This window comes from Amblyomma mixtum, chromosome 8 (assembly GCF_055824585.1).
Source record: "Amblyomma mixtum isolate Tamu chromosome 8, ASM5582458v1, whole genome shotgun sequence".
In the NCBI taxonomy this organism is placed as follows: domain Eukaryota; kingdom Metazoa; phylum Arthropoda; class Arachnida; order Ixodida; family Ixodidae; genus Amblyomma; species Amblyomma mixtum.
In genome coordinates this window covers 41,317,531-41,344,483 of record NC_143019.1, presented here as the reverse complement: position 1 = coordinate 41,344,483, position 26,953 = coordinate 41,317,531, and the positions used below count along the sequence as shown (strand labels likewise).

The 26,953-nt window shown below is 49.4% G+C and overlaps 1 protein-coding gene across 2 annotated transcripts; it reads left to right on the top strand.

Annotated features, from left to right (window-relative positions):
- The first annotated feature begins 3,276 nt into the window (after nt 1-3,276).
- LOC149332240 (kelch-like protein 12) lies at nt 3,277-20,208 on the top strand. 2 transcript variants are annotated; one of them, XM_089555718.1, is made up of 11 exons: nt 3,277-3,504; nt 4,476-4,682; nt 5,553-5,752; nt 7,717-8,066; nt 8,946-8,960; nt 9,770-9,965; nt 11,262-11,461; nt 12,151-12,261; nt 12,956-13,147; nt 13,803-13,925; nt 20,033-20,208. In XM_089555718.1, exons 1-11 carry the CDS (start codon nt 3,277-3,279, stop codon nt 20,206-20,208), a joined length of 1,998 nt encoding a protein of 665 aa, XP_089411844.1. The 2 variants fall into 2 exon arrangements, with proteins under 2 accessions (XP_089411844.1, XP_089411843.1); XM_089555717.1 differs by lacking the exon at nt 8,946-8,960.
- The last annotated feature ends 6,745 nt before the right edge of the window (nt 20,209-26,953 follow it).

Below are 26,953 nucleotides of genomic sequence, written 5' to 3'. Positions count from 1 at the left end.
TTGTGTCACGTGACTAAACACGTGATCCGATCTAGCTGAATTAATCCAGCGCTCGCCATCTAGACCCCGCGGACATATGGAGCCAGAACCGGTCACCGGGACGAGTTGTTCGACTGAGCACTAGAGGCGCCGGGCTGCTTCTAGCGATTCCTGCGACGGAGATCGTCACGAAACCGCGTTGGCGAGAGATAAGTCGCGAAGGCGGGCTCGTCTAGTTTATGAAGCCGAAGTAGAACGGGAGGTGCGTCTGGAGAAGCAGTGGCCCAGGCAAAAAGAGTATCTCAATCGGAAAAGGGCAGCGGATGCTGCCAACGTCTCCGCGTCGACAACGGTCACTGGTTCGATTGCCTATCGCTCCGTATAACCTTGCTAAGCCAAGTTGAGCTACAGCCATTTTTTTAGGCATATACATTTGTAAAAAAAGACTTAGAAAGGCCGAATCCTTCTCTGTAAATTAATTACTGACAAGAAGTCGATCCGTAGCAACGTACTGTGTGTTAATAGAAGCTTATAACACTAGGTTGTCCCTTGCACAGCCTAATTACAGTATATTTATCTTGAAGCATGTTACGTTATGTAACCAGCCATAAGCATGGCTGTTTAACAGCTTTGTTTCATTATATCGAAGCGTTTGTAATTGAAAGCTTGAACGTTTTTGATGTCCAGAAGCGCCACGCTATAGAAATGGGTTCGAAAAAAAAAACAAGGATGGAAAAAAAGTAGCAGACAAAGAATAAGGCGGCTTCGATGGAACATACAAGTTTTTATGAGCGTAATTCGTCTTGCTCAACTATACAGTACCCGTATTCAGGGCTCGCCTCCCAGCTCGTGTCAGAGCTTTTTAAACGGGATTTTGCTAAGAAGCATATCACCATGCAACCATGCAACCTGAAATGTACCACACATCCAAGGAAAACACAGACTGATTTGCGGATTGTTATTTCTTGGCCAAAAGAAACGAAAGGTAAAAAGTGAGAGCAATTAGTGTCAAACTATTCTATTTCATCTTTATAAACACGGAATTAATCCATTGCGCCCCAGAACTCTTTCCCTTTATTTTAGAGTTTCAGCACCTGTAAATGTAGTTGACGCCTCGTTTATTCATATAATGTTCTAAAAAAAAAGTTAAAGACGGAGCCACTATTCCTATTGGGGCTATATTCCTATGTTAAAATTCTCTTTACTCTGTTAATGGTTCTAATTTCGACAGCCATTCTGGAACCGTATCCCGTACTTCATGCATTAAAAAAAAACTGTATGGTCATCATCATACGCGGGCGGCACTGATGCCAGGTCCTCCAGCCGAGCGCCCTAACGAAGTGAACGGAAGTACGCATACATAGCAGCATGAAGATAGAACAATAAAGTGAGCAGGCATCTCGACTGCCGTCAAATAGTGGTCACAGTCCGACCATCTTCTAGCTTACGCATTACGTAACCCATTAGTCTGTTCTGATAGGACAATAAAGCTCATAGTAAGACGTCATTCATGACCATTCCAGTGTTAAAAGTGTTTAATACACGGTCTAATTCGTCCTCCTCCTCAGTACTGTACTCCATGACCAGCAGATGAACCAACCCGCTGATAACTCAATAATTTTACTAACTCTGCGACTGATAGCCGAGCCACTGATACCAGCTGATTGTCTGTAGCCTCCCGGCGCATGCGCTTTGCTTTCTGGTCTTCTTCCTTGAAATGTATCTTCTCTGGTCGGCAATGGAGGTCTACTGAATGATTTCGACCACCTGGGGGATCTTTAACGTGCACTTACATTGCTCAGCACACGGGCGCCTTCCGCGTTTCTGCTCCATCGAAACCCGGCCTCCTCGGTCGGGTTCGAACCCGGGTAATCCGGCTCGGTAGACGAGCGCCTTAACCACTGAGCCACCGCGGCGGGTACACAACGAATACGCGTAATGCGGATTTTTCGCATCGCATGGTGTTATCGCCTGCGCTTTGTTTTTCTACAGTTAACTTTATAAGCAGTTCTGTTTGGGGCTTTGTTGCTGAAACACGGATGTTTGATGGGTTCATTTAAAAACTTCATGCCCAGGATACTGACAGTCTTCCTTTTGAGAGCGAAGTTCTAATTGCGTGCGTGCCACTACTGCTGTCGCTTCCCCACCTCGGGTGAGAGTAAAACATTTGAGAGTTTCGTTCTCCTGAACTTCATGAATGGAAGCCATCCGCGACATCTAACACCTCCAAACAGTAAGACTTCCAGGGCACCGTAAATTACCACATGGCGTTCGAGGAAGCTGCTATTGTTGTTGCCTCAGAATTCAGAGGCAACAACAACAGGGAGATCGGAAACCTTAGCATGAAAACCGAGCGGAAATATAAGCGATGGCACATACCCACGGTGGGGGACTGGCCAGGGTTTGGTGCAAATCCGAAAAGGATAAAAATTCATTCTGGTTTATCTCAAACGGCTCATATAAATAAATTTTGAGGAATCTCCGAAAACGAACAACTAATTTTGAGAGATTCTGAGGAGACTGGAATGAAAATATAGAAAACAAAAAGGTGAGGGTTGAAAGAAGTTATTTAGAAATAGTAAGTACAAATAAATAAATTTTGAGAGAAACGTAATGGGAACGAAGAGTTAACACAAAAATCTCCCGGTCTCGACAACATACCTGTAAAGAAGAAGAGGAGGACAGGAAGGGTAACTGAACCCTTCCCTCCTTGTGGTAGACTGCCCCGGTGTTGCTCTCCCGTGTGCTTTTCTGTTGCCTTTACTATGTACAGGTGCATAGCAACCTTCACCTCCCGATTCTTGGCCGATCCCCCAGTGTGGGTATGTGCCATTCTTTCAAAGGCTACAACACAACAACAACCCTGGCCAATCCCCTGTCGTGGGTATGTGCCATGCCACCAAGGCAACAACAACAACAACAACAACAACAACAACGGCAGCCCTAAGTGAGCGAGACGATTTTGCAAATATTTAATTCTCTGCCGTGCAAACCGCCGGCAGGAGAGGAGCAAGCCGGTTTTCACAACGCGAAGACGAATGCGCGCATTCTTAGCTCTTGCTTTGGGAGACAGAAAACATCGAAGCGCCCGCCGTACCTTGGTCAAACACCCCCCCCCGTGGGTATGCACCATTAAGCCTGAGGATATCATCATCACCATCATCAATCCCCCGCGTGGGTATGTGCCATGTTTACTGAGGTAAACAACAGCAACCACAGCGCCCGCGCAGCGCGAGGCTTTCGCCACGTTCCCGCCGTCTCAAAAAGGCCAGGCGCAGCGAGGGCCCGACAGTCGCCATGTTCTCGCACGGCAAATTGCTTCCCGGCGGCGACTTGTCCGCCGACTGCCGCCTCCGCACGACGGACGGCGGCCAGTTCCGGGCGCAGCGGGCCTTCCTCTGCGCGACGAGCCCCTACTTCCGGGCCCTCTTCGCCGAGGTGAACGGCTCACCCAGGGACGTCACCGTCTCCGGGGTCAAGGGCTCCGCCCTCGACGTCCTGCTCACATTCCTATACACGGACCAGGTCAGTGCGGGCACGCTTCCTTCTGGCTGCGATACCGAGGGTGTGTTTAGGTGACCTGTTAGCCGCAACAGTAGGTGCATCTGCGCCAAACGTACCATGTTCAGCACCCGCGTGCATCAGATAATGTCCCTGAGCACCTTAAAAAGGCCCTTTTGTCGCCGGTGTAGTCTACAAGTCTCCACTGAGGAATAGTGTCCGTTTTCTTAGAGGTCACAACAAGCCTGCGTTGGAAGGTGGCGCACAGGTCTGTGAACTTTTCAACACATAAGGAAGAAAAGAACTCTGGCAGTTAGTACACATTTTTTGAGGCCCCTTCCCCCTGCTCCACCCCCCCCCCCCCCTCCTCACTTGGCCGCCGCCTCTGCGCGCTTGCGCATGCGCAGCAGACAATGTAGCAGACGACGCCGCTGCGACCAGCGTTGCTATCGGCTGCGCCGGCGGCCAAAGACTCCCAGTAGTCCTTGCGAAAGCACGTGACTTCCGTCACACTTTTTGGCTTTCAGCTCGGATAGCGAGGGCCACTCCGGAGCTCTCCTTCCTGCATGTCTGAACACAACTTTACGATGCTGAAAGACATGTCCGCACGACGGAATGCAACGAAGTGGACTGGCTGGCTGCGAAAACAAGATTAGATGTTTTTATGGCTTCTCTTTGTGACCTTGTATAGCCTTGCTGATAATGAATTGACTTCAGGCTCGTCTATCGGGCTGTCCAGCCTGGGCTAGCGCGAGAGACGCGCGCTGAGCCGTGCCGACGGTGCACCAAAAACTAATCTTGAAATGGTTCGGGTTAAACGGCCCCTCGTCGCTGCTCCCAGGCTCCCTGTGTAATAGCTGTCGCCGAATGCGCGCCCAAAGGAAGATCATCTCTGCGGATAGGAATGCGTGGAGCCCCATGTCGGACAAAGCATCTCGAATATTAAGTGTGCCTGAGGCTCCTCCGCAATAACGTAGCACTGCCGCTCGTTGCAGCTGTTCGTGACCGGAGAGAATGTATTGGATGTGCTGAAAGCCGCCGACATGCTGCTCCTGGATGAACCCCGGGATAAATGCCTGGACCTTCTGCTGCGGTACATGGCGCCCGAGAACTGCCTGGGCCTGGCGACGCTTACGCGCCGCTACAGCTGTCCAAAATTCACCGAGGCAGTGATGGCCTACGTGCGGGAACACTTCGACCAGGTGCACTAATTTGGTCTCAAATTTTTCTGTTGGCCCTGCAACCTCCAGTTGGAGTCCCCTCCGTACTCTGAGCGACCATCGGCCATTAGTTGGTCTCCTTACAACTCCCGCCAACGCTCATTTCCAAAAGAAAACCAAAACAAACAAGAAACTTGGAATAACCAAAGTCCCAGCACACTCAAAGAAGAAGTCGCATTTACAGCCAGACAGTCGAAGCACAGTGTGCAGGCCAGAACGGAAAGCAGAGAAGTAATTAAAATAAAAGAAAACCAGTCGCAGCACAGTCAAGGTCATAGTAAAAATTAGACAGTCAAATCACAGTTGGCAGGCAACCACAAAAAGCAGGGAAGCAAAAACAAAACAAGAGAAAATCAAACTCACAGCAAAGGTGACAAAAATTATTTTGGGACTAAGAAGAAAATTTAAGAAAAAGGTTCCCGGCCGTTCCACTACGGGGTAGTCAGTCAGTCAAAGCACACTGTGCAGGCCACAACGAGATGCACCATACCCACTCGGCCCAAACACCGGCTGCCGACACGCGCGGGAATTCCGCGGAGGTGGGGCTTCGTGACCGATTGAAACAACGCGACTGATTGGCCGCGCCCATGGTAGCGGCGTAACGTCTGAAATCGTCTAACCAATAGCCATCTCTTTAGCGACATACGCAGACGTGGGACAAGGAGAACAGCGAGGGTCTCAATAGCTCGCCGGAAAGGGCTCACCAACTTTCGCGCGCTTTTGTGGGCTCTCTCCTGTGTGTAGGACCGTGCTATTTGGCTCCGGGCTTCAAGACCACACATTGGAGTGATTGAGCTACTTTGTGTTCTCTCCTAAAGAGGCGTTTCAACCAATTCATGTTCCGCGACGCAGGTATGGCGGTGCAGCGATAACCTGATACACACACCGGAATGGCTCATCTGCGACCTGCTACGCTCGCCTGAGCTGAATGTCAATCGTGAGGAGGACGCGCTGGAGGTGATCGCGCGCTGGTACTCCGCCAATCCGGAAGAGGACAGCTGCAGGCTGTCGGAGCTCCTACGGTGTGTCCGCATTGGCTGCTGCCAGCCAGGGTGAGTTTCCGCGCGCTCACAGGCGGCTGAACGAACATCGCAGTGGCGATGGCCTTTAGTCTCCTTAGAGTAAGTTAAGGACAACGCAACGAGCTATGAAAAGAAAATTCAGGGGGGCACTTTGTAGACCTTAAGTGCGGTGAGGCGAAAGCCTTAAGCTCGGTGTTTCTGCTTGTGTCACTGATGTGTGGTTAAGATGTTAAGCTTCGCCTGTAAGAGTCAGGGAGTCCATACAACGCCATCGCCCGTTCGGTTCTACGCCTTGCTCGTCGGTAAATTGGTTTTTGAGGAAAGGAAATGTATCTGTCTCTCATATCTCGGTGGACACCTAAACCTCGCCGTAACGGGAAGGGAGGAAGGTGGGAGTGAGCGAAGACACCGTATTCACTAGACGCTCCTTTGTTCATTCCAAACCATCGAGCTGGCGTGGCGGAGTGGTTAGCATGTTCGTCTCGCACTCCGGATACCGGGTTTCGATTCCCGAGCTCGACCAATTTCCTACTCGGTTTTTATTTATTTATATGGCCTGACTAGAAGGGTTAATTAGGCTAATTGGGTAATTAAGCATTTAACTAAACTCAGTCCCATTTACTTGGAGCATCACTATACGATCCCTTTAATTGGTTGCATAGTTACAAGCCAAAGTAAAATTGGCCCCGTTTGAAATTCGCGCACTGTGACGTCACGACCGTTTCGACCAATTGAAAAGTGTGCTATTTCTGTCAACAACTCCTGCTTACAACGATGAGGCATTAAAGGCTTCCGCCTTAAAAGGGCTCACCCGCGCTCGCCTTGCAGACTGGCTCGCCCGCGCGAGCCAGTCTGCAAGCGGGACGGCGCAACCACCGTCGACATTTCTGCCTGCCGGAGCAATGTGGTCGTCGCGCCTTGACAGCAACTGATTTCGTTCACTCAAGCCAGGATTGAGAGCAGCACAATCGTGGCGCGCGAATGGGCAAGTCACGTGATTTTTTTTTTTGCATTTCGCGGACTTTTTTGGAGCTCGGAAAAATGATACACGGGAAACTTTCTTTATCGCAAATAAATAGAATGGGTTTTCTGAAGGTGCTCTCCAACTTTGCTATTCGCATTTGCTGTCTAAAGTCAATGTTTACGCGTTTAGAAAAATTACCTTAATTGCTAATTAAATAATTGCAAAACAAAAAATTGCCTATAGTGCGCAAGCCGGTTGGTTTTTTTCTTCCTATAGCTGTTGCGCTCTTTGTGTGAACGGTTTCACAACTGCGTTAGTCGCTTCGGAAGACAAGCTGCGCTTTGAGGGATGATTCGTAGGAGACCAACGGTTATTATTCGTAATATTTAGCCTCCAAAGACTAATTACTGGGGCAACGCGAGTAGTACCCGAAAGAACAAACTTCTCGTCCGAGAGGACGAAAAGCCGCTTATGGTGTAACGTGCTGACCTACCACGATCATTCCCTGTCTACGGCGTTCTGCTGAAGTTTCCAAACTGTTGGGTTCCGTCATAGCCTCGGAGGCTGCATATTCATCCGCATTCAATAGCCCCAGGTATTTTTAAGCCAGTCCGGAGTCCTCTACTATATAGCATGCCTTCTGTCATGTTTTACTCACAAGCTCACAGGATATAAGCGGTTGTACTAGAAGCGCGCTATAATAAGAGAAATGCATGTTTAGTTCATTATCCAAGCCACGGCCAAAATATTTCACATCACCTCTTAATGCACTATGTTGCATGTATAAAAGCGATTGGGAAGGAATGCGGTTCTCCGATTGCGAGTTCAGGTAAATCTGTGCTTACGTTTCGACATCGCTTCAATGTTAGTCACTGATTTACCGTAATAGAACACCGATGAAACAGGGCCGCCATAGAACCGAGTGGTAACTGTCAACAGTTTGTTACCCTGTTTCATATCGTGAGTCCCTCTACTGTGTCCACCTTGAAGTTGGTTTGGATTACCCATGCACTCTGTCGTCTGCTCGCAGAGTCGTCGACGTATTCCGGGAGCGCTGGCCGGCGTTAGCGGACACTGTCGCTTTCCAAGAGGAGGTTACCAAGGCGATGGAGCTTGGGCCTTGTACTTGTTCGCGTGACCCGCTCTTGATGAAACTTTGCGAGCCAGAGAAGCCAGTGCCGATAGCCCCTCCACCCAACCTCATCTCGAACGCGGATGCCGCGGGCGCGCCAGATATAAATGCGGCTGGAGAAAGGTTCCTTGCCCTTAACGCCGTCGCAGTGGCAGCCGCAGCCCTGGCCGAAGCCGCATCCACAGCCGCAGCACAGGCTAAAGGCCAAACTGCTGGAGTGCAAAGCAGGGAACCTGCACATCATGCTTGTAAGTGCTGTATTTGAAACGTTCACTCAGCTATTTGTTTGTCTCAAGCGCAGGATCCCAAAGCGAAATGAACTGTAGAATGTTATCGTCTGCTCTTAATAGATACAAATTTCCAGTGAATGTTTTTCCAAATGAGCTTAAAATCTACTTTGTCAATATATACCTAGGTTGTATGTGCCTATTCTTTGCAAATACATACTGAGTATTTTTGTCTTTCTCCTTGCTACCTTGCAATAGATTGTTTCCACTAGCATTGGTCTGTGTAAATTGAAACATCTACACATTTCTTAAACATGATCTTTAAATCTGTTGAGGATTTTAATAAAGTTTTAAGTATTCTTGTGTCATTGGCCTTCATCTAGTTTATGTACGTTCCGTCATTTGCTGACATTACAGATTCCTGGAGCTCAGTCAAGCAACTCGTAGCCACTTTTAGACTTTCGATCTCCCCAGGATGTATCGTTTTTCCCTGGAAAAGATAAAGTGAATTGAATTAAGTTGAAAAAAAAAAGTATGAGGGCACGTAAGCAATTCGTTTGATGTGTGACTGCGAGGTCATTTATACTTGTCGCTGAGTGCGTCAGTGAGTTGTTCTCTGGGGCCTGGGGGATAAACGATGTTTCGTTGTAGCAGCTCGTTTCGCTGCGTTGCGATGGTCTAGTGCTTCGTCGGCAGCCACTTGCCGCCTCCGGCCACGCTTGGCTTTCTCGCCTGATGATGTGGACGCGAGCGATTCAACTTTGGATGATGAAGACTCCATAAGCCGCGTTTGCATGAACACGACAGTGGGCACCGCATTTCCTAGCGTGTCTCCCGGAGCCGACACGTCACTGTGTACATGTACCATATCAACTCTGTCAGGAATGTGAACTCACCCAGTGCACCGACGAAAGGGTCCAGCCGTCCCAAGTTTTAGTGCAGTCTGTTTTGTTATCCAGCTGAAAGGGTATCATATAGCCACTGCAGGGAGGAGGAGGGATGCCTTCAAACCTGCTTCCATTCACCGCGAAAGTCAACTTCCTTGCAAGGTTCCCTGCCCTGTGATGGCCTATTGCTCCAGGAGGGGTGGACGCCTCTTTGTGTATCACTTCGCAGATGCGGGCCCTGTGCTTTCTTGCACCGTCACATAATGTTTAACGCACCGTTAAGAGTACAATGCGGCTGTATTAGAGATCCCCCCCGCGCAAGTCTTTCATTTCTGTCACCTAAGCTGTGCTTACATGCCCATATATGCCGTATATGTTCAGTCATTCTGTAGTTTACATTTAAAATCGCGCGGAGTTCGCATACCATTACCGGCGCAGTGGGGCAGCTGTTAAGTGATGCCTCATTGCTCCGGTCAGGTGGCTGTTCCCAATAGCCACCAGAGGCGCTGCTGAGACTCATGTTGTCCTTCCGGAGCAACCTTTCGCAACCAATCAGTGCTTTAACTCTCATCTGCCACAGTGGGCAGCTTGTGATGACGTCACAAGCTCATTTGACCTAAGCGGCAAGAGGGCCAACCTGCTTTTCTCGGCACACCAATGCCAAGGACGCCGGGGTTGACACGGAAAGGGATACTTAAATCTACCGCGTTAAAATGTGCGCACTCTTCACTCCTGCCACTGTTCATTGTGGTTGTTCAGCCATAGCAGTGACGTCCGCCACCAGATAAAGCTGTTACCATCGCCGCTTTTAACCTGGCACTCCGTCCTGTCATGCAGCCCTCATGCCTCTAACGCAAGCCTGCTGCGACACCTGTGGGCTGGCCAACCCGGAGCGGTGGCTGCCGCGCCTGCCATCCGAGCTGATCTTCGTGTTCGGCGGCTGGAGCAATGGACGACCGCAGTCGACCGTCGAGGCCTACGACAATCGGGTGAACCGCTGGTTCCAATTCAAGACCGACGGGTGTCAGCCACGGCAAGTCACCTGCGGCTCAATGCAGCACAGATGCGTTTGCGCTTGCAGTGTCTTCGAAAGAATACATACCCGGGTTTGTCAGTAACGCTGACGTAAGCAGCTTGTCTCGCAAATAACAATAACTTGCGAAGCCTTTTATGACTCATGTGTTTTTTGCTAGCATGCCGCGCAAATCGGTCCCATGTTTTACCACAGACCTGGTATCGGATTTTAATTAAAACGAACGCCGGCTCAGGCAGGTGACTTCCTCAATCCGTATCTTTCCAGCATGTTTATCCCAAGTTTGTTCGTGCGGCATCTAATCCATCAATTCTAACTCTATGTGATCGATCAGGGGCGCAGAGATTTACGGGTGTAAGTTGATACGGGCATTTGAGGACTTCATTCCCTATCTCTTCGCGCTTTGTCGAAACGTACCCGGTAGACAGTTGAGCCTCGCTGCCCAGTGTTAAAGCAGTGTACTATTGTGTATATCGTTGGCGATGGTATTACTAGTATGATAGCACTTCGTTTTTCGAAGGTGCCCCTATGAGTCGAATAAAAGTTTCAGCGGTTTCGCTCATTCTGGTTGAGTGGACACTTCGCGTGCTTGTTGGACCGGCTCCACTGGAGGGGCAAGATCAAATGAATCTTTTGGTAGCCAAACAAAGCTGCCTTTTGCTGCACAAGCTGTCCCGTGACACCGGGAGGCTTCGGAGCTGGTGTGAAAACGCCTGCACAGTGGGCGCCATTGAACAAGAATTCTTCCGGGGGCATCTTATCTAAATCGTGCAATGCAGAGGAGATATTTGTCTACCGCTGCTCTGAACTTTTGCTTCTTTGCTTCGGGGCCACTGGACCTCGCGCGTTCAGAGTGAATAGCACGCGGAAGATTGTGAGCCCAACCGGCGTCTTTTCATAGCTAGCGCTAGAAAACTGAAGCAGCATTATATTAGAGGGCTGCCACAGTCGGCAGATTCTGAGTGCTAGATCTCGAGCGTGGTAATCCAAACATGTACAGTACGGTCCACTGTTAAAGGGAACATGCGATGGCGTGGCCTTCGCGCTTCACGAAGAGGCATCAGGCGCATGAGCGAAAAGACCAGCAGCCATGCTTACTGCCAATGCCCGTTGTGTCGACAATTACCCACAAGTATCCGGCGGCAGTGCTCCGCGAAGCGCGGAGACAGGTAGTCGCATGTTCCCTTTAACAGCGGACCATACTGTACTTTGTGCACGAATGTGGTAGACTCCGGGAGGAGTGAGATGCAGGCTTCGTGCCGGCTCAAGCGGTGTGTGCCGTATACTTTTGTGCAGGGCCTACCACGGCTTGGTGCAGTGGCGGCGGCGGCTCTACGTGGTGGGTGGGATGAAGCTGCGGTCCTACCTGCGCTCCGTGGATAGCTTCGACCTCGACAGCTGCGAGTGGCGCCACCATTCGCCTATGCATGTGACGCGTGCCTACGTGGCCGCCGCTGCCCTTGGCAATTATATCTACGCCATTGGAGGTCACACCGGTAGGGGGCGCCCGTTTAAGATAGCCAAAGGATTTGCTGCTGTTTTCCTCTGCTGACCATCTTGCGCTGGCGAGGTGAAGGGATGTGAAAGCAACGGGTGCCTTACAGAGGCCCTGTATGAGATGTTATTAAAAGCTACGATGAAGCGAGCTATGGAAAGAAAAATGATCGGTGCAACGTTAAGAGTCTAGAAGAGGGCAGAGTTGGTGAGGGAACTAACGCGGGTTAATGACATTGTAGTCGAAATCAAGAGGAAGAAGTGGGCTTTGGCAGTGCATGTAATGCGAAGGCAAGGTAACCTATGATCCTTAAGGGTAACGGAGTGGATTCCAAGAGAAGGCAAGCGTAGAAGGGGCGGCAGAAAGTCAGGTAGGCGGATGAGATTAAGAAGTTTGCGAGGATACGGTGGCCACAACTGGCAAAGGACATGGTTAACTGGAGAGAGATGGAAGAGGCCTTTGCCCTGCAGTGGCCTTAGTCAGGCTGATGATTATGATGATGATGCGATGCCACATTTGGAATAGGCAAGGTGTACCCGGAAGAAGCTGGGTGTGGCTAAACAGGGTTTTAAAAACGTGGGGCTTGTGCAGTTGGGCAAGACTCAAGAAAACTCATTTCTCGGAGCCAACAGATGCGTAGAGAGCGGGTTTTACTTTAACCGAGTACATGCCTTGAATTCACTGGCGCAGGCGTGGAGAGGACGCGCACGGTGGAGCGCTACGAGCCGCTCACCAACCAGTGGAGCATGGTGGCTTCCCTGAGTCGGAGCCGCAGTGACGGCTCTGCCTGCGCCTATAAAGGTGAGTGGCTGCGACGCATGGAAACGAGCACCAGCTACAAAGTATTCATTTTCTTCGCGGCAGACAGAACCGCTGACGCGAGCCTGTTGCAATGCTTATCGACACTTGCCGCTAATGTAGGGCCCTCTCGTGATGTGACGCCCTCTCTGTACTCTTCTCCTTTGCTCTCCTCCTGGTTGCCTATCTTTTTGAGCGTTTTCTCCCGTATTCAAACAAAATATAGCGGCAAGCGGCGGCTGTCATCCAGGGAGAATTTGAATTTGTCCTATCATCAAGACTGTGCGTTATCAGTCGGATGAGCTACGGAGTTACATACCGATGAAGCACTACTGAAGTGCTCATATCAGATTCGGCTCTCCTGCCTATTTGGCTGCATTGGTGTGCCCCAACGCTGTATCCTCAAAGCAGGTTAGCAAAGAGATCTTTCCGCGCGTAAAACAGAAATCCTGCCGCTTTCTGCATGTTATATTCTTTTTATTGTCCTGCAGCTGCCTGTTCACTCGGTCCTGGTATGCTGATGTTCTTTACCTTAAAAAGAAAAATCGTTCATTTTTATTCGGAGAGGTGCAAGATCGTCAAGCTACAATCTGGGCTTATTTCTTTTCCCCTGCATTTTTTATCGTTGTGATGAATCATACCTATTATTATAACATTCCTATTAATAATAATATCGGAACCGTCGTCCTCCCCGTAGGTCGTCTCTTCATCAGCGGTGGCTTCACCGGTACCGACGTCCTCGAATCGGTCGAGATGTATACGCCTTCACTGGACTCCTGGACCAGCGTCGAATCCCTGCCGAGCCCTCGCTGCGGCCATCGCATGGTAGAGCACTGCGGGAGGCTCTACGTCATCGGAGGTTTCGACGGACTCCGCCGGCTGGAGAAGGGTAGGCGGACTCCAGCTAGCGCGACGCTTACGACCTATGCCTTCCGCTTGACTTGGTTAGAATTCTGTTTGCAAAGTTTTTTGCATGTCACCATTTTGCCTTGGAAAAAATTGGCGGGGGCTTAGGTTTGGTTAAGCCTGATAGGTTGCGAAAGCGAGCGCAGTGCCTCTAACGGAAGGAACGCGCCGCGTCTAAAGAAGGAACGCAGTGCGCCGCGTCTACAGGTCACGCGTGGCTACCAGCCGCCGCTGCCCGACAACTCCTCTTGGTAGCCCATCTCTCACCCTGGTATGACGTCAAGCTATGACGTCACTAGGCATAGCATGACGTCATAGGTCATCCTAAATGTCACGCGTGGCTACCGGCCGCCGCTGCTCGATGACTTGACTTGGTAGCCCATCTCTCACCATGGTACGACGTCAGAAGTCATTCTAAAGGTCAAACGTGGCTACCGGCCGCCGCTACGCGAAAGGCCGTTCATGAGCGTAGTATTGCTTTCGCAATAAAAGACAGGTGAACAATACGATTCAAGCTGCAGACTGTGGGCAGACATTAGTGCTCACCCCAGACGGAGCAAACGCTGCCTCTGACGTGTTCCACCCTGCAGTGGGCGTTGTCAGGCTCATGATGATGATCATAACGATGATTCCCGCAGTCCTACGCAGCGAGGAGCACCTGCCTCTGCGCTGGAATGAGATGCCAAGTATGGCCACTCCGCGCAGCAGCTTCGCGGTGGCGCAGCTCGGCAAGGACCTGTACGTCATCGGAGGCTTCAATGGTGAGCGCACTTTCCTGCCTAATTCACGCGCACGCCAATCTTCGAGCATTTCTCTGCGGCACCGTCTAGGTGCTCTAGAACAGGGAGCATTCAACGGACACGGCCAATGAAAGCCTTCGCATAAATCCCTAGACTAGTTCCGCATCTTGAGGTACTTCACAGCGCACAGTGTGCAGCGGCTGCTGAAAATTCTTTCACCGAGTGACATGAAAAGGGACGCAAAAGACAGGGAACTGGAACGCAGAATGTTTTCCCGCAGTAGTGGATTATAATCGCAATACTCGAAATTTTCCCTCCAGCCGTTTTACAGCGTCAAATGTGAAAGGCTTGCGCAGAAATAGCGTTATGTGCACTAAAGCATGTCATCATTACCTGATCCACCCATGGGTGACGTTATATGTCCCTAATATTCTCGCGTACCTATAGCCTTTATGTGGCCTGCTGAGTACCTTGGCTTCCACATTGTTTGTGGCTTTTCATGGGAAACACAAATGGCAACATTTGCAGTAAGCTGAGAGGAACGGCATGCTTGCTGCGTAATTTAGAAACTTTTCTACCTTTTTTTCGTTAGAAAATGAACAGTCTAGTGTTTGAGGTAGAGTATGCTTAGATAGGTTATGTGTTGCTTTTTCAACTGCTCCTATGCACGGCAAAGTAGAATAAATAATGTGATAAAGAATACAGAAGAAGACCTTTTACACGTTCCGTGAAAAAACCCTCACGGGCGTGTTCAAATAAGCTTTTTTGTTTTTTACAACAAATTTAAACATAATGCTCCTAAGATATTTTTTGCAAGAGTAACTAGAGACTCAGATGCTAAGCGTGCATTTGAGTCACATTTTCCATACGTTATTCCCAGAGTGAGCACTGACAATGACCCAAGCAACAAGGGCCTGCTATCTGGCCTATATTTAAGGAATGGACGGGTGATGCGTTTTCCTTTAACTCAAGAAAAAAGCTAGAATGATGATGATGAAAACTTTATTTATAACAAGGGAGTTTTGGACACGTCGGTCCTTGGGCCCCCGCACGGCCCCACTGCACTCAAACGTTCATGTCCCGGAGGCTCATGACGCTGGCAGCCCGGCCGGTGGCGATGGCTTGCTTGGCCGGGTCCTCGGAGCGCAGTAGGGTCTCCCAAGCCTCCCATGAGGTAAGGTGCTCCAGGCCCCGCGGGGGAGGATCCGCCGGGCAGAGGAAAAGAATATGGTCGAGGGTGGCTTTGGGGTGGTGGCAGAGGGTACAGGAAGGGTTCGTGTGGACTGGGTGATATCGCGAGCGTATATAAGGGGAGGGCAAAGTGCGTGTTTGGAGCCGCCTCGAAAGTGTCTGATGGTAATTGTCGAGGGAAGGATGAGGTGGGGGGTAGAGCCGACGCTCGGCTTTGTAGGCCTGCGTCATTTCACTGAATAAGTGCATGCGCTCCCGCGAGAACCCCAGGTCGGAGGCCGCCGGTGCCCGGTTGAGAGAAGCTCGGGCTAAAGCGTTGGCGGCCTCGTTTCCGGGATTCCCGGAGTGGGCAGGCACCCATATCAGCTCCACATGGCGGGGCGGGTGCGCGGCGAGGGAGTCCAGTATGCGAAATGCAGGGACGTGAACTCTCCCGCGAGCAAAATTTAGTATGGCAGTTTTGGAATCTGACAGTATATATCGCGCCTCCGTGCGGGTGATGGCCAGGGCAATGGCGGCCTCTTCGGCCTCCTCCGAAGTGGCAGTAGGGGTTATGTGAAGTGTGGCAATGGGTTGGAGGGAGGGGTTCGTGATGGCGACAACCGCGTCCTCGCCCGTGCATGCGGCATCCACCCAAACGGCATACGGTTCCGTGCCATAGTATTTGTGGAGTGCCTGTGCGCGAGCTCTGCGGCGGGGTTCGTGGTAGGTGGGATGCATGTTTTTGGGGGGAGGTTTAATAAATAAATCGCGGTGAATGAGGCGGGGTACCTGGAGCTGTGTGGGATCGGTAACTGGTAGGCGTATACCGAGGGTGTGTAGGATGTGTCTCCCGGTGGTGGTTCTCGCGAGACGTATGTATTGTGTCTGTCGGTGGGCCTCAATAAGCTCCCCTATCGTATTGTGCAGGCCTAGTTGAAAGAGTTTTTCGGTTGAGGTATTTTGGGGTAGGTGTAATGCTGTCTTAAATGCTGTTCGAATCATGGCATCCAGGGTGGAGATTTCCCTAGCCTGGAGTTTCAGGTAGGGGAGCGTGAAGATAAAGCGGCTGAGGACGAAGGCATGAATGAGACGACATAGGTCATGCTCCTTCATGCCCCGGTGGTGTGCAGAAACGCGGCGGATTAGGTGTGATATCGACACAGTTGTCTGCTTGAGTTTCTGTATGGTGAGTGTGTTTTTCCCGTTGTTCTGGATGTGGAGGCCAAGTACCCGGAGAGTGTTTACCTCCGGGATGGGCCGGTTTTCCAGTGTCACGGTGATGGGGGCTGTGGGACAGTTTCGTGTTGTGGGGCGGATTATGAGGAGCTCCGACTTCTCCGGTGAGCAGGAGAGTCCGATACTCCGCGCATGCGTTTGGGTGAGGATAGCCGCGGACTGTAGGGTGTTCTCTATGTCTCCATCACTGCCATGGGTGGTCCATAGCGTGATATCATCGGCATAGAGTGTATGCCGAAGGTGAGGGATGGTTTGTAGCTTGTGGGCAAGGGGAATGAGAGTGACATTGAAGAGGAAAGGGGAGAGGACGGACCCCTGGGGGGTTCCGACCCCACTAAGGGTGTATGGGGGGGAGATGTGGGGACCGAAGTGAATTTCGGCCGTGCGGTTAGTAAGGAATGTTTGAATATAGGTGTACATACGTTCACCTATGTTCAAGGGGGAGAGAGCCGCCATGATCGCTTGATGGTCCAGGCGATCAAAGGCCTTGGAGAGATCCAAGGCTAAGACAGCTTTTGTGTGACCCGGAATGAGGGGGTCGAAAATGTCCTGCGTGAGTTGGAGCATGGCGTCCTGTGCTGACAGATGGGGACGGAAGCCCACCATGCTGTGCGGGTAGAGGTCTTGCTCCGCCATGTGTTGGGTGAGTCGAGCGAGTGCGACGTGTTCGAAAAGCTTGCCTAGGCATGAGGTTAGTGAAATGGGACGGAGATTTGAGGGTGTAAGTGGTTTGTGGGGCTTTGGTATGAAAATGATTTTGGCATGACGCCATGATTGGGGAAGAGTGCCCTCCTGCCAGCATTTGTTGAAGTACTCCGTGAGCTGGGCGATCGATTGATCGTCCAAATTGCGGAGCATGGCATTAGAGATCCGGTCAACTCCTGGGGTGGAGTTAGAACGGAGAGTCAGGAGGGCCGCCCTGACTTCTGTCTCCGTGATCTCTGCGTCGAGGTTGGCATTCGGGGCGCCTGTATAGGGGGGCAGGGGGTTTGAGGTACCGGGAGTTGTATGTGTGTTTCTAAGTATATTAATGAGTGCGTCAGGAGAAAGGCCGGTCTTGTGTATAAGGCGTGTGACGTGGTGTTGTGTGGCTGTTTTGGATTGCGTGGGGTCAATTAGGTGACGGAGGAGTTGCCAGCTACGTTTGGAGGACAGATTGCCAGCCAAACTGTCGCAAATCTGACCCCAGTTTGATCGGCAGAGCTCCTCAGCGTGCTCAGTAATTTGTGTTTGCAGCGCGGCCAGCCGCTTTTTAAGGGTCCGATTGAGCTTTTGCCCCTTCCAGCGCTCTAGGATGCTATGGTGGGCCTCCCAAAGGTGGGCCAGGCGAGTGTCAAGGGTGGGCGTATCTGTTGTTGTGACAAGGGTTCGCGTGTGTGTGGAGACATCGTTCATGAGTGATGCCACCCACTGGTCGATGTCTATAATGGAAGCGTCAGGGAGGGCCGCCCGTGCGGAGCGTACAGCATCCCAGTTGGTGATTTTGTGTGTTATGTGACGGGCCTGTCTTTGCTTGTACGGTACTGTAAAGGAGAGGATGTAATGATCGCTTCCTAATGTATGACGCGTTGTGGCCCACGTAATACCAACAAGGTTGCGGCTCAGTGTCAAATCCGGGCTGGTGTCCGCGCTGACACTGTTACCAATCCTCGTGGGGGTGTTAAAGTTGTTGTGTATTGTGAGGCGGAGCTCTTGTACCAAGGACCAGAGACGCCGGCCTCGTCCAGTGGTGGTGCGGTAGCCCCAGTCAGTATGCTGACTGTTGAAGTCTCCTCCGATAATCAATGGATGCTTGCCTGCAAGACGGTGGAGATCTCGCAGTAGCGTTTCCAATGAAGCCATCGGGTGAGATGGTGGGTGGTATATATTGGCGACAAACATCGATGGTAGTGAGTGTGTATCTTGTATGATTTCTGTAATTACGCAGGGCGTCTCGGAGGTGATGTAATGGGTTGAAGCTGCAGCGCAAACGCTAGAAAATTCATAACCTTAACCCTAAATATGCTATGTCCATCAATGTATCTTATGTAATTTTCATTACTTGCATATTTCTTGGTAATTATGCGCCGCCGCGGTGGCTCAGTGGATATGGTGCTCGGCTGCTGACACGAAAGACGCGGGTTCGATCCCGGCCGCGGCGGTTGAATTTCTTTGGAGGAGAAATTCTAGAGGCCCGTGTACTGTGCGATGTCAGTGCACGTTAAAGAACCCCAGGTGGTCGAAATTTCCGGAGCCCTCCACTACGGCGTCTCTCATAGCCTTAGTCGCTTTGGGACGTTAAACCCCATAAACCAACCAACCAATTATGTGTTGCTTTACTCAAAACCCAACTGGCGTGTCGCGAAGGTGGTCACTACTTTCGGATGTCTCCTCACAAGCCGACTTGTCTTTGGCATACCCGCTCTGGTATACTCTGCATAATAATGCTCAATAAAGGATATTCAGTATTCTATTTTACAACACGTGATCATGACCGACTTGCAACATTACCCCCTTTACTTCTGGCTCTAGTACTCGAATAATATAGTGTGAACGCCCCCCCCCCCCCCCCCCCCCCCCTTCTGATTAAGTCTTATTAATGCGAAAGTATTCCTAGGCTATGTCGGCGGGTCGTGTCACCAAAACGTGTCCGCAAAACGCGTCCACAGCAGTTGTGACGTCCTCAGAAGAGGTAGCATCAAACGAGTGGTTGTAATCGAAAGAGGAGGATGTGAGGATTCTGCGCAAAAAAAAAAAAATATTTCGATGGGATGATTAGCAAATTATTAAAAAAAATGTCCAAAAAACGTCGAAATAGCGGGGACGTTGCTATAGTGAGTGGACGGGAACAGAACCGTGGACAGCCAAATAGTGGAAAAGTGAGCAAATGAGTGAAAGTAAAGTTTGAAATGAATTGAAATATATTTTGCTTGGTTTAGGTTTTGTGAGACGCCGCAGTGAAGGGCTCCGGAAATTTCGAGTACCTGGGGTTCTTTGATAATTAAACGAACGAAAAGTTTCACTGACATAGAATAATTAGTTAATTAATTATCAGTAAAAACCATTGGACGGTTGAATATGTTGGACGGGGATGCAGTAAGTGAATGGGAAAGCAACCACGGCGCCAAATTTGAAAATCCAAAATGGTTGAGATAAAGGAAGCTATATCTACTCATTCACTCCCGGTCGACGAAACCTCGGGCTTTATTGTGGGCTGCCTCGTTCCCCGGATTCCCCGAATGGGCTGGGACCCATATCCATTCGGAATAATCTGATGAGAATTTGGTTGCGTTAAGGATTCTAAGGGAGGTGTTTGTAATTCGCCCTTTTGCGAAATTATTGATACCCATTTTGGAATCGCTGAGGATGATGCTCTCTTGGGTATGCGCTAGGGCGAGGGCTATAGCCGCCTCTTCTGCCGTTTCAGAGGATTTCGTTTTGATTGTTGCCGAGACGATGTGGTCACCATTCTCGCTCACAGCCACAATTGCGAAGGCATTGGTATGCTTGTATTCTGCCGCATCTACAATCAGAGTAAATAAATCGGTCTTTTAAATAAAGCATAAGATAATTACGTTAATTCAGCAGTTAAATTAATTAACAAACGAAACGAAAATGATAAAAAGAGGCGAGGAGAGGCGACGACTGCCGAGGAGGCGCCAATGCTTTCGCAATCTCCCAATGCGGGTCGCCGCAGCGATCTCTAATTAATCTTTCCTCGGGGCACCACGTGACCGCAGGCACCTCCCTCGTCGCCAGCGTTGAACGGTACTCCCCGGCCGACAACAGCTGGTGCGAAGCCAAGCCACTGAACGCTCCCGGCAGTGCCTTTGGCGCCTGCACCGTACGGGGCACCGAAGTCTCCAGGAAGTTTTCCGCCCGCGGTGCAGTCCTGCCTCGGACTGCTCAACGATAGCGAGGATAGCGTTTACAGCGCTGTTCTGCACCGGTGTCCCACTCCGCCGCTGTCGTCACTGTCGCTCCAAGAACTTCGGCGCTATACTTGCTTGACGACGGATATGTGGATTAAAATCAAGCAGGCATTCAAAGGGCCTCCTCCAAGATTCATACTTTGCCCATGATTGGCATAACTAAATACACGAATGTACAAAAAATCAACTTTTGCGTGATCAACGGATTCGTACTTGATATTAAATGTCATTTTTTGAGTATAGATCGACGGGGCCTGGTCGCAACGCCGTTCGGAACGAGTTTGTTTCGTGACGAAAACGGCAGCAGGCTCGCATATCTAAACCCCCTTGAGGCAGCGAGCAAAGCGGGGTTTCATCACTGGCCCAAAACCTACAGCTGACCTGCATACAGCGCGCATGCAGCTATGCCTAAAGCTGTATATGCGCCGCCAATTCTAGCTCGCCACGCTTCCGTCGCGAACAAGAAACCCGATGGCGACAGCCCATGAAACCTCTGCTGTACATGCTGCTTGTTGCTTGCTGGTTATTAAGGCGAAAGCCTTTAATGCCTCATACTCTCGTGAGCAAGGAATGTTAGCAAATGTGTCCGCATTTCGGCGCCACTACTCAAAAAAAAAAAAAATTACCGACGATTACGTTACTTCCTAATGCGAAATTTGAGCGCAGCAAATAAGCTGTTTCACCTTTTCGATAGATTGAGGCAAAGAAATCGAGCAACACATGTATGCGCTATCACAGAGTTTTTTTTTATTTTCAAAAGTATTCCTTTAACAAAGATTCCACTAACAGTTCTTGACAGTCATGAAGGAAGCTTTGTGGTCGGAGAAATAGACTGATATATGTTCGACTTGGTACACCATTGCTTGATTCTCAAAGACGAGATGTATACAAGTGCCTCGCGAGGTTGTCACAGCCGTGGGACGCGTTACGAGCGAGAGGAACGGGATGTTCTCCCGCATAAGTGTTAGGAAATTGCTGTTTGTCTTTATGTCAACATTAAAGTCCCCCACTACTAACATCGGTGTGGATCGATGGACGGTTAATGCGAGTTGCAGGAAGTGCACGACGTCTTTCGTGAGTGCGGTAGGGGCGAAGTAGGCAGCTACTACCAGCAAGCCGTTGGGCAACTTTGCGGCGCACAGTTCGCCAACTTCATGTGACGCGCCAGACATTTCGACTGGTATTGCAGAGAGACCTGTGCGCAAGTAGATAGCGACTCCCGTCGCTCTGTTGTGGTCTCTGCGAGCAGCACAGCAGTATAGGAAATCTATGATTTCGAGAGGCTCTTCGGGATCCATCCAGGTTTCAGCAAAGCAAAGTACAGAGGAATGGCGCAGAATGTGATCGTGGTGTACGTCCTTGGCATGTGCGGCAAGGGAGCGTACGTTAAGAATGTGGTTGTGAATGATGAATCAAGTGCTGCCAGCGAATGACGCGTCCATTGGCTGTCTGCGTGTGTTACTGATGTGTGGTTAACATGTTAAGCTTCGCCTGTAAGAGTGGAACGCGACAGCGTCTTGCAACGCTGCCAGGGAGTCCACAGAACGCCATCGCCAATTCGGCTGTACGCCTTGCTGGACGGTAAATTTATTTTTTGAGGAAAGGAAATGTATCTCTCTCGCATATCTGGGTGGACACCTGCACCTCGCCGTAAGGGAAAGGGGGAAGATGGGAGTGAACGAAGACGCCGTATTAGCTAGACGCGCCTTTGTTCATTCCAAACCATTCAGCTGGCATTACGGAGTGGCTAGCGTGCTCGTATCGCACTCCGGAGACCCTGGTTCGATTCCCCAACTCGACCAATTTCGTTCTCGGTTTTATTGATTTATGCGGTCTAACTAGAAAGGTTAATTAGGCTATTTCATATTTATATTGTTTTATTTCTATCCATCGTGTTCTGTCATTAACCTGTCAATTGTTGGAACTGTCTAGGATGTTCGACACAACGTATATGAAACGAGCAACGTCTTACTGAGTGGGAAATTACGTGGTGGTGGAGGGAACGCGGTTTGTACTTATCTGTTTTTTTTCAGCAGCGTCTCCTTCCGCGGACGCTGTTGTCGCTGCGGCGCGCGTCTTTTCTTTTCTTCTGACCTCTTCATTCTCCTCTATATTAATTAGGCTAATTGATTAATTAAGCAGTTAACTAAACTCAGTCCAACTTAGTTGCAGCATCACTATACGATCCCTTTGATTGGTTGCATGGTTACTAGCCAAAGTACAATTGGCCCCATTTGAAATTCGCGCACTGTGACGTCACGAGCATTTCGACCAATTGAAAAGCGTGACATTGGGGGCGGAGCTGGTTACGAGGCCGACGCCGACGCCGACGCCGACGCCGACGCCGACGCGAAACCCAGGAACGGACGCCAAAGAGCTGCGCTCTAAAACAGAGTCGAGGCTGGAAATTGAACCAGGGCCTTTGGCATTTGAAGTGGAGGCGCTACCACTGCGCCACGAAGCCTGAGGGTTTGAGCGTGAATAAAGGCGCATCTATTGAATGCATGGGTTCCATAAATAAAATAAAATAAATAAGAAAAATAAGAAAAGAAACAAAAATAAAAACTATGAAAAAAAAAACAGCGCCAGGAAACACTTTCGCCTTGCAGCACTTTAGAGAGCCAAAGTGCTCCTCAATTTTTATCCAATGCTCGCGGAAACAGCGCGAGTGAAGCTTAAAATTTGTTCTAACAGTACAGAGCAGGTTTCACAAACACGTCACCCTCGTCGCGAGGCCTTGCCTCGCACTCACCTTCGACGCCGACGGCCTGGCTCGGTGCATTCCGCGGCAGTCGTCAGTCAGTCGTGAGTGTAACGGCTCCTACGAGACTCCGCTGGACGAGAAGACGACAGCAACCCATTGGCACCGGGCCCAAAGTACTGCCTAGAAGCGCTTCCGCTTGTACGGCGAAAAGTTCCGTGGCTGGCAGGCAGCAACGAAGAATGAACAAATGTGTGACGATCGCATCTATGGTCGAATTTTTCACCCGCGGGTCAGCCTTGCGCATGCGCATTACTGTCGGACTTATCAGACGCACTTATCAGCGATAGAAACCATCTCGTGGGTGCAGAGGCCGGGAACAGTGACTGCGCATTTAGCCACGCCGCTGCTTCCATGGGCAGACGGTGCGTCGTAGCGTTTACAGCGACCAGACATTTTCCTTTTTTGTTTTCGTTGTGTCGTCTCGCTCCTCTAGATGAAGTGATTAAATCTCGATATGAATGCGCGGCGAGTTTGCGCACGACGGCCAGGATGTTGGGCAGCATACACCCTAGATGCCAGCTCCTGGTCCATTTGCGCGCTCACATATAAGCGAGCACAATGTCCGCTTTCTCGGCAACGGAGTACTGGAGTTTCAGTGGTGCGGCCATTTCCACGGTGTTCACGGTGCGGCGTTGAAATCTTCTCACAAGGACGAGCTGACACCCGTGGCGTTGCAATGGCAACGTCCCACACGCACCTTCAAAACAAGCACCCCATTTGCAAATGTCTGAGAGCAAATAAGTACATCTAATACGTCTGAGAGACACGTGAGAAGTGGTGGAGATAATTAAAAGCAAACAAAATGGCTGGCAGCGCCTATCAAGGCTCTCGAGATAAGCAGCTGAATGTCTGACGATTTCTAGCCTCTCTGTTGGAACGTATACTCTCAAAATATTGAAATTATGTTCCATTCGGATGCAGTTGAAATACCTTAGACGTGGCAGACGTGTGCTTACGAGCATGACCAACATTTGCAAATGGCTCCTACAGAACAAAAAGAACTGACATGGTCGAAGGGCGACCAGCATACAAAGAGAGACTTCGCCGCCTCGGTGGCTCAGTGGCTATGGCGCTCGGCTGCTGACCCGAAAGGCGCGGGATCGATCACGGCCGCGACGGTAAAATTTGGGTGCAGGCGAAATTCTAGAGGCCCGTGTACTATGCGATGTCAATGCACTCTAAAGAGCCTCAGGTGGTCGGAACTTCCGGCTCCCTCATAGCCTGAGTCACTTTGGGACGTCAAACCCACGATAAACCATAAACCAAAGACAGACTTCGTCACCAAATGCGGCGCGAGTAAGAAAGAGGATGATAGCGGGAATGGTCACGCAATAGAATTTTCGATGAAAAAGCAGTGATGAGAAGAGCACTGATTTATTTATTTATTTATTTATTTATTTATTTATTTATTTATTTATTTATTTATTTCGAATACCCTCAGGGCCCGGGTCGGGCGTTACAGAGGGGAGTGGAATACACAACATAATTAAGATAAAAGCACAGGCATATATATATATTGTGATGCCGAGACAGCAAAGACGAAGTCGTGATGAAAGAAGCAGGCGGAGGAAGACGAGGAAGTGGATTAAAAGAAAGGCTAGGCAATCGAGCGGACGCTCAGGTCTGCGCGTCTCGGTGTCGGTCTTTACAATATATATATATATATATATATATATATATATATATATATATATATATATATATATATATAGGGGTGTCAAAAACAGTGCAAAAATAGCAAGGAACACCAGAAGGTAACAGTAAACATCCAAGAATTCAATACAAGCACTACAAGTAAGGAACACCAAAATATAACTGTAGAACACAATACAAGTAGTAATACGGGGGTAAAAATAAATAAACAGTGCGTTACGATTAATCAGGAACACCAATATGAGCTTTTAAGGCATTTTTGAACAATGTAACATCGGTAATAGACACAAGATCTTCGGGAAGGTGGTTCCACTCTGTTATTGAGCGCGGGAGAAATGAATTATGAAAGGTATTTGTGTGGCATGCGAAAGATCCAATTTTATGACGATGGTCCATGCGATGTGACACATAAGAGGGCCTGTGGAGTAAAAGATCGTGAAGTGTGCCGTGGTAGTATATTTTATGGAGCAAACAAAGTCGCTGTATCTGACGTCTCAAGGAGAGTGGAGGTAAGTGTAACGTGTTTTTCATGTTAGTTGTGCTGGCAGTACGATGATAATTACTGAGAATGTAGCGAGCAGACCGATTCTGAAGAGCTTCGATGGTTGTTACCAGATGATCAAGGCCGGGATCCCATACAGAAGCAGCATACTCAAGCTTTGGACGGATAAGTGCTTTATAAAATTGTAATTTAAGAGATGAAGAAATGTTCGCAAAATTACGTTTCAGATAGCCTAGAGATCTGTTAGCGTTGCTAGTTATATAGTTGATGTGCTGTTCCCATGATAATTTGGATGAAAATAAGACGCCCAAGTATTTGTAAGATGTTACCTGTTCAAGCGGGGAATCCTGAAGAATATAAGAAGAAACATTAGAGTTAGTTCGAGATACATGCATTAAGTTACACTTGTTAGAGTTAAGAGTCATTAACCAATCCTGACACCATGCAGTTACTGCGTTAAGGTCTGATTGCAGAATCTTTTCGTATTTAGGATTGGTTATTTCGCGATAAATTACACAGTCATCTGCGAAAAGGCCAGCGCGAGATTGAATTTTGGTGGGTAAGTCATTTATGTAAATTAGAAAGAGCAAGGGAGCAAGAACGGAGCCTTGTGCCACGCCGGAATAAACGGGGACATAATTGGAGTCGATTTCGATAATCGTTACGTATTGGGAGCGATTAGTAAAAATAGTCGATACTGGTCAAATAGTCGATATTTGGCCAGTCTTTGGTTATCAACGTTACCGTCATCAATCGAAGGCCGTATAAAAAAAAGAATGCGTTTTGCACTGACACTCTCGCAGAATTTGCGCGGAATTTCGCTATCATAGGAAAAATTTTCTTTTATTGTTGTTAACCTTTCTTCTCTCGAGGCATTTGTGTGAGCACGCGGTGATCGAAGAAGAAGGAGCGGGCGACAGGTATAGTCGGAGCTAGTCTAGTCTTCTCGTGCATCTGAGACGTTCAGAACGTCCTGGTCCGCTGGGAGCATCCTGGTATTATGCGTGGAAAACTCTTAACCGTTCGACCTCTAGGCGCTCGTCCTGAATGGTTGATCGCTCCACGCGGTACCTTCGTATGGTCTCCTGAGCAGGTAAGTAGAACGCCGGACTCTGTCCTTCGTGTATTTAGAGTTCTGTCTCCGTTGGCTGTATTTCCTGACCCTCGCTTCGCTTCTGTTCTTTTGGTCCTCTCGCATCGGCCGCACCTTTCGAATGACGCAAGACATGGGAGACGAAGTCACGTTTATGCTTGCATGAACATGTCCATTCTTTTTATTTTAATAACCGCGTCTATTCCTGCATTTGTTTCCGTAAACATGTCCATGCCTCTATTTTTAGTGGGAGTGAAAATAATATTAAATATGCGTTTTCGTTTTTCACGCAGAGTAACTTGATTTCAAAGTAATATGGTGGAGATCTTTTAAAAATGTCCCAATGCAAATTTGGCCCAGGAGCGCCATGGCACAATATGTTTTCGGCCTAGACGTCAAACATCTATTTCCGAAGCATTTCACCACACAGAAGCCCCGCGGAAGGCAAGAATGTTTTTACTCGACTGCAGTGGGGATATAATCGCGCACATCCTGAACAATAGGCTGAGTAATAAATATAAATTCAGAATATTTAGGAATACAATTTCATTGATGCGATGGGCCAAGGCAGCGGTCAGGTTTATTTTTTTTGTGAGGGGATGCCTGATTGGCACCGACGTCGCAGAGTCAGCCAGCGTGATGACGGTTTTGGAACGTGTCGAACAGGAAAAATGAAAAATACCGTATGGCCGCTGTGAGTGCTCGTTTGCCACGTGT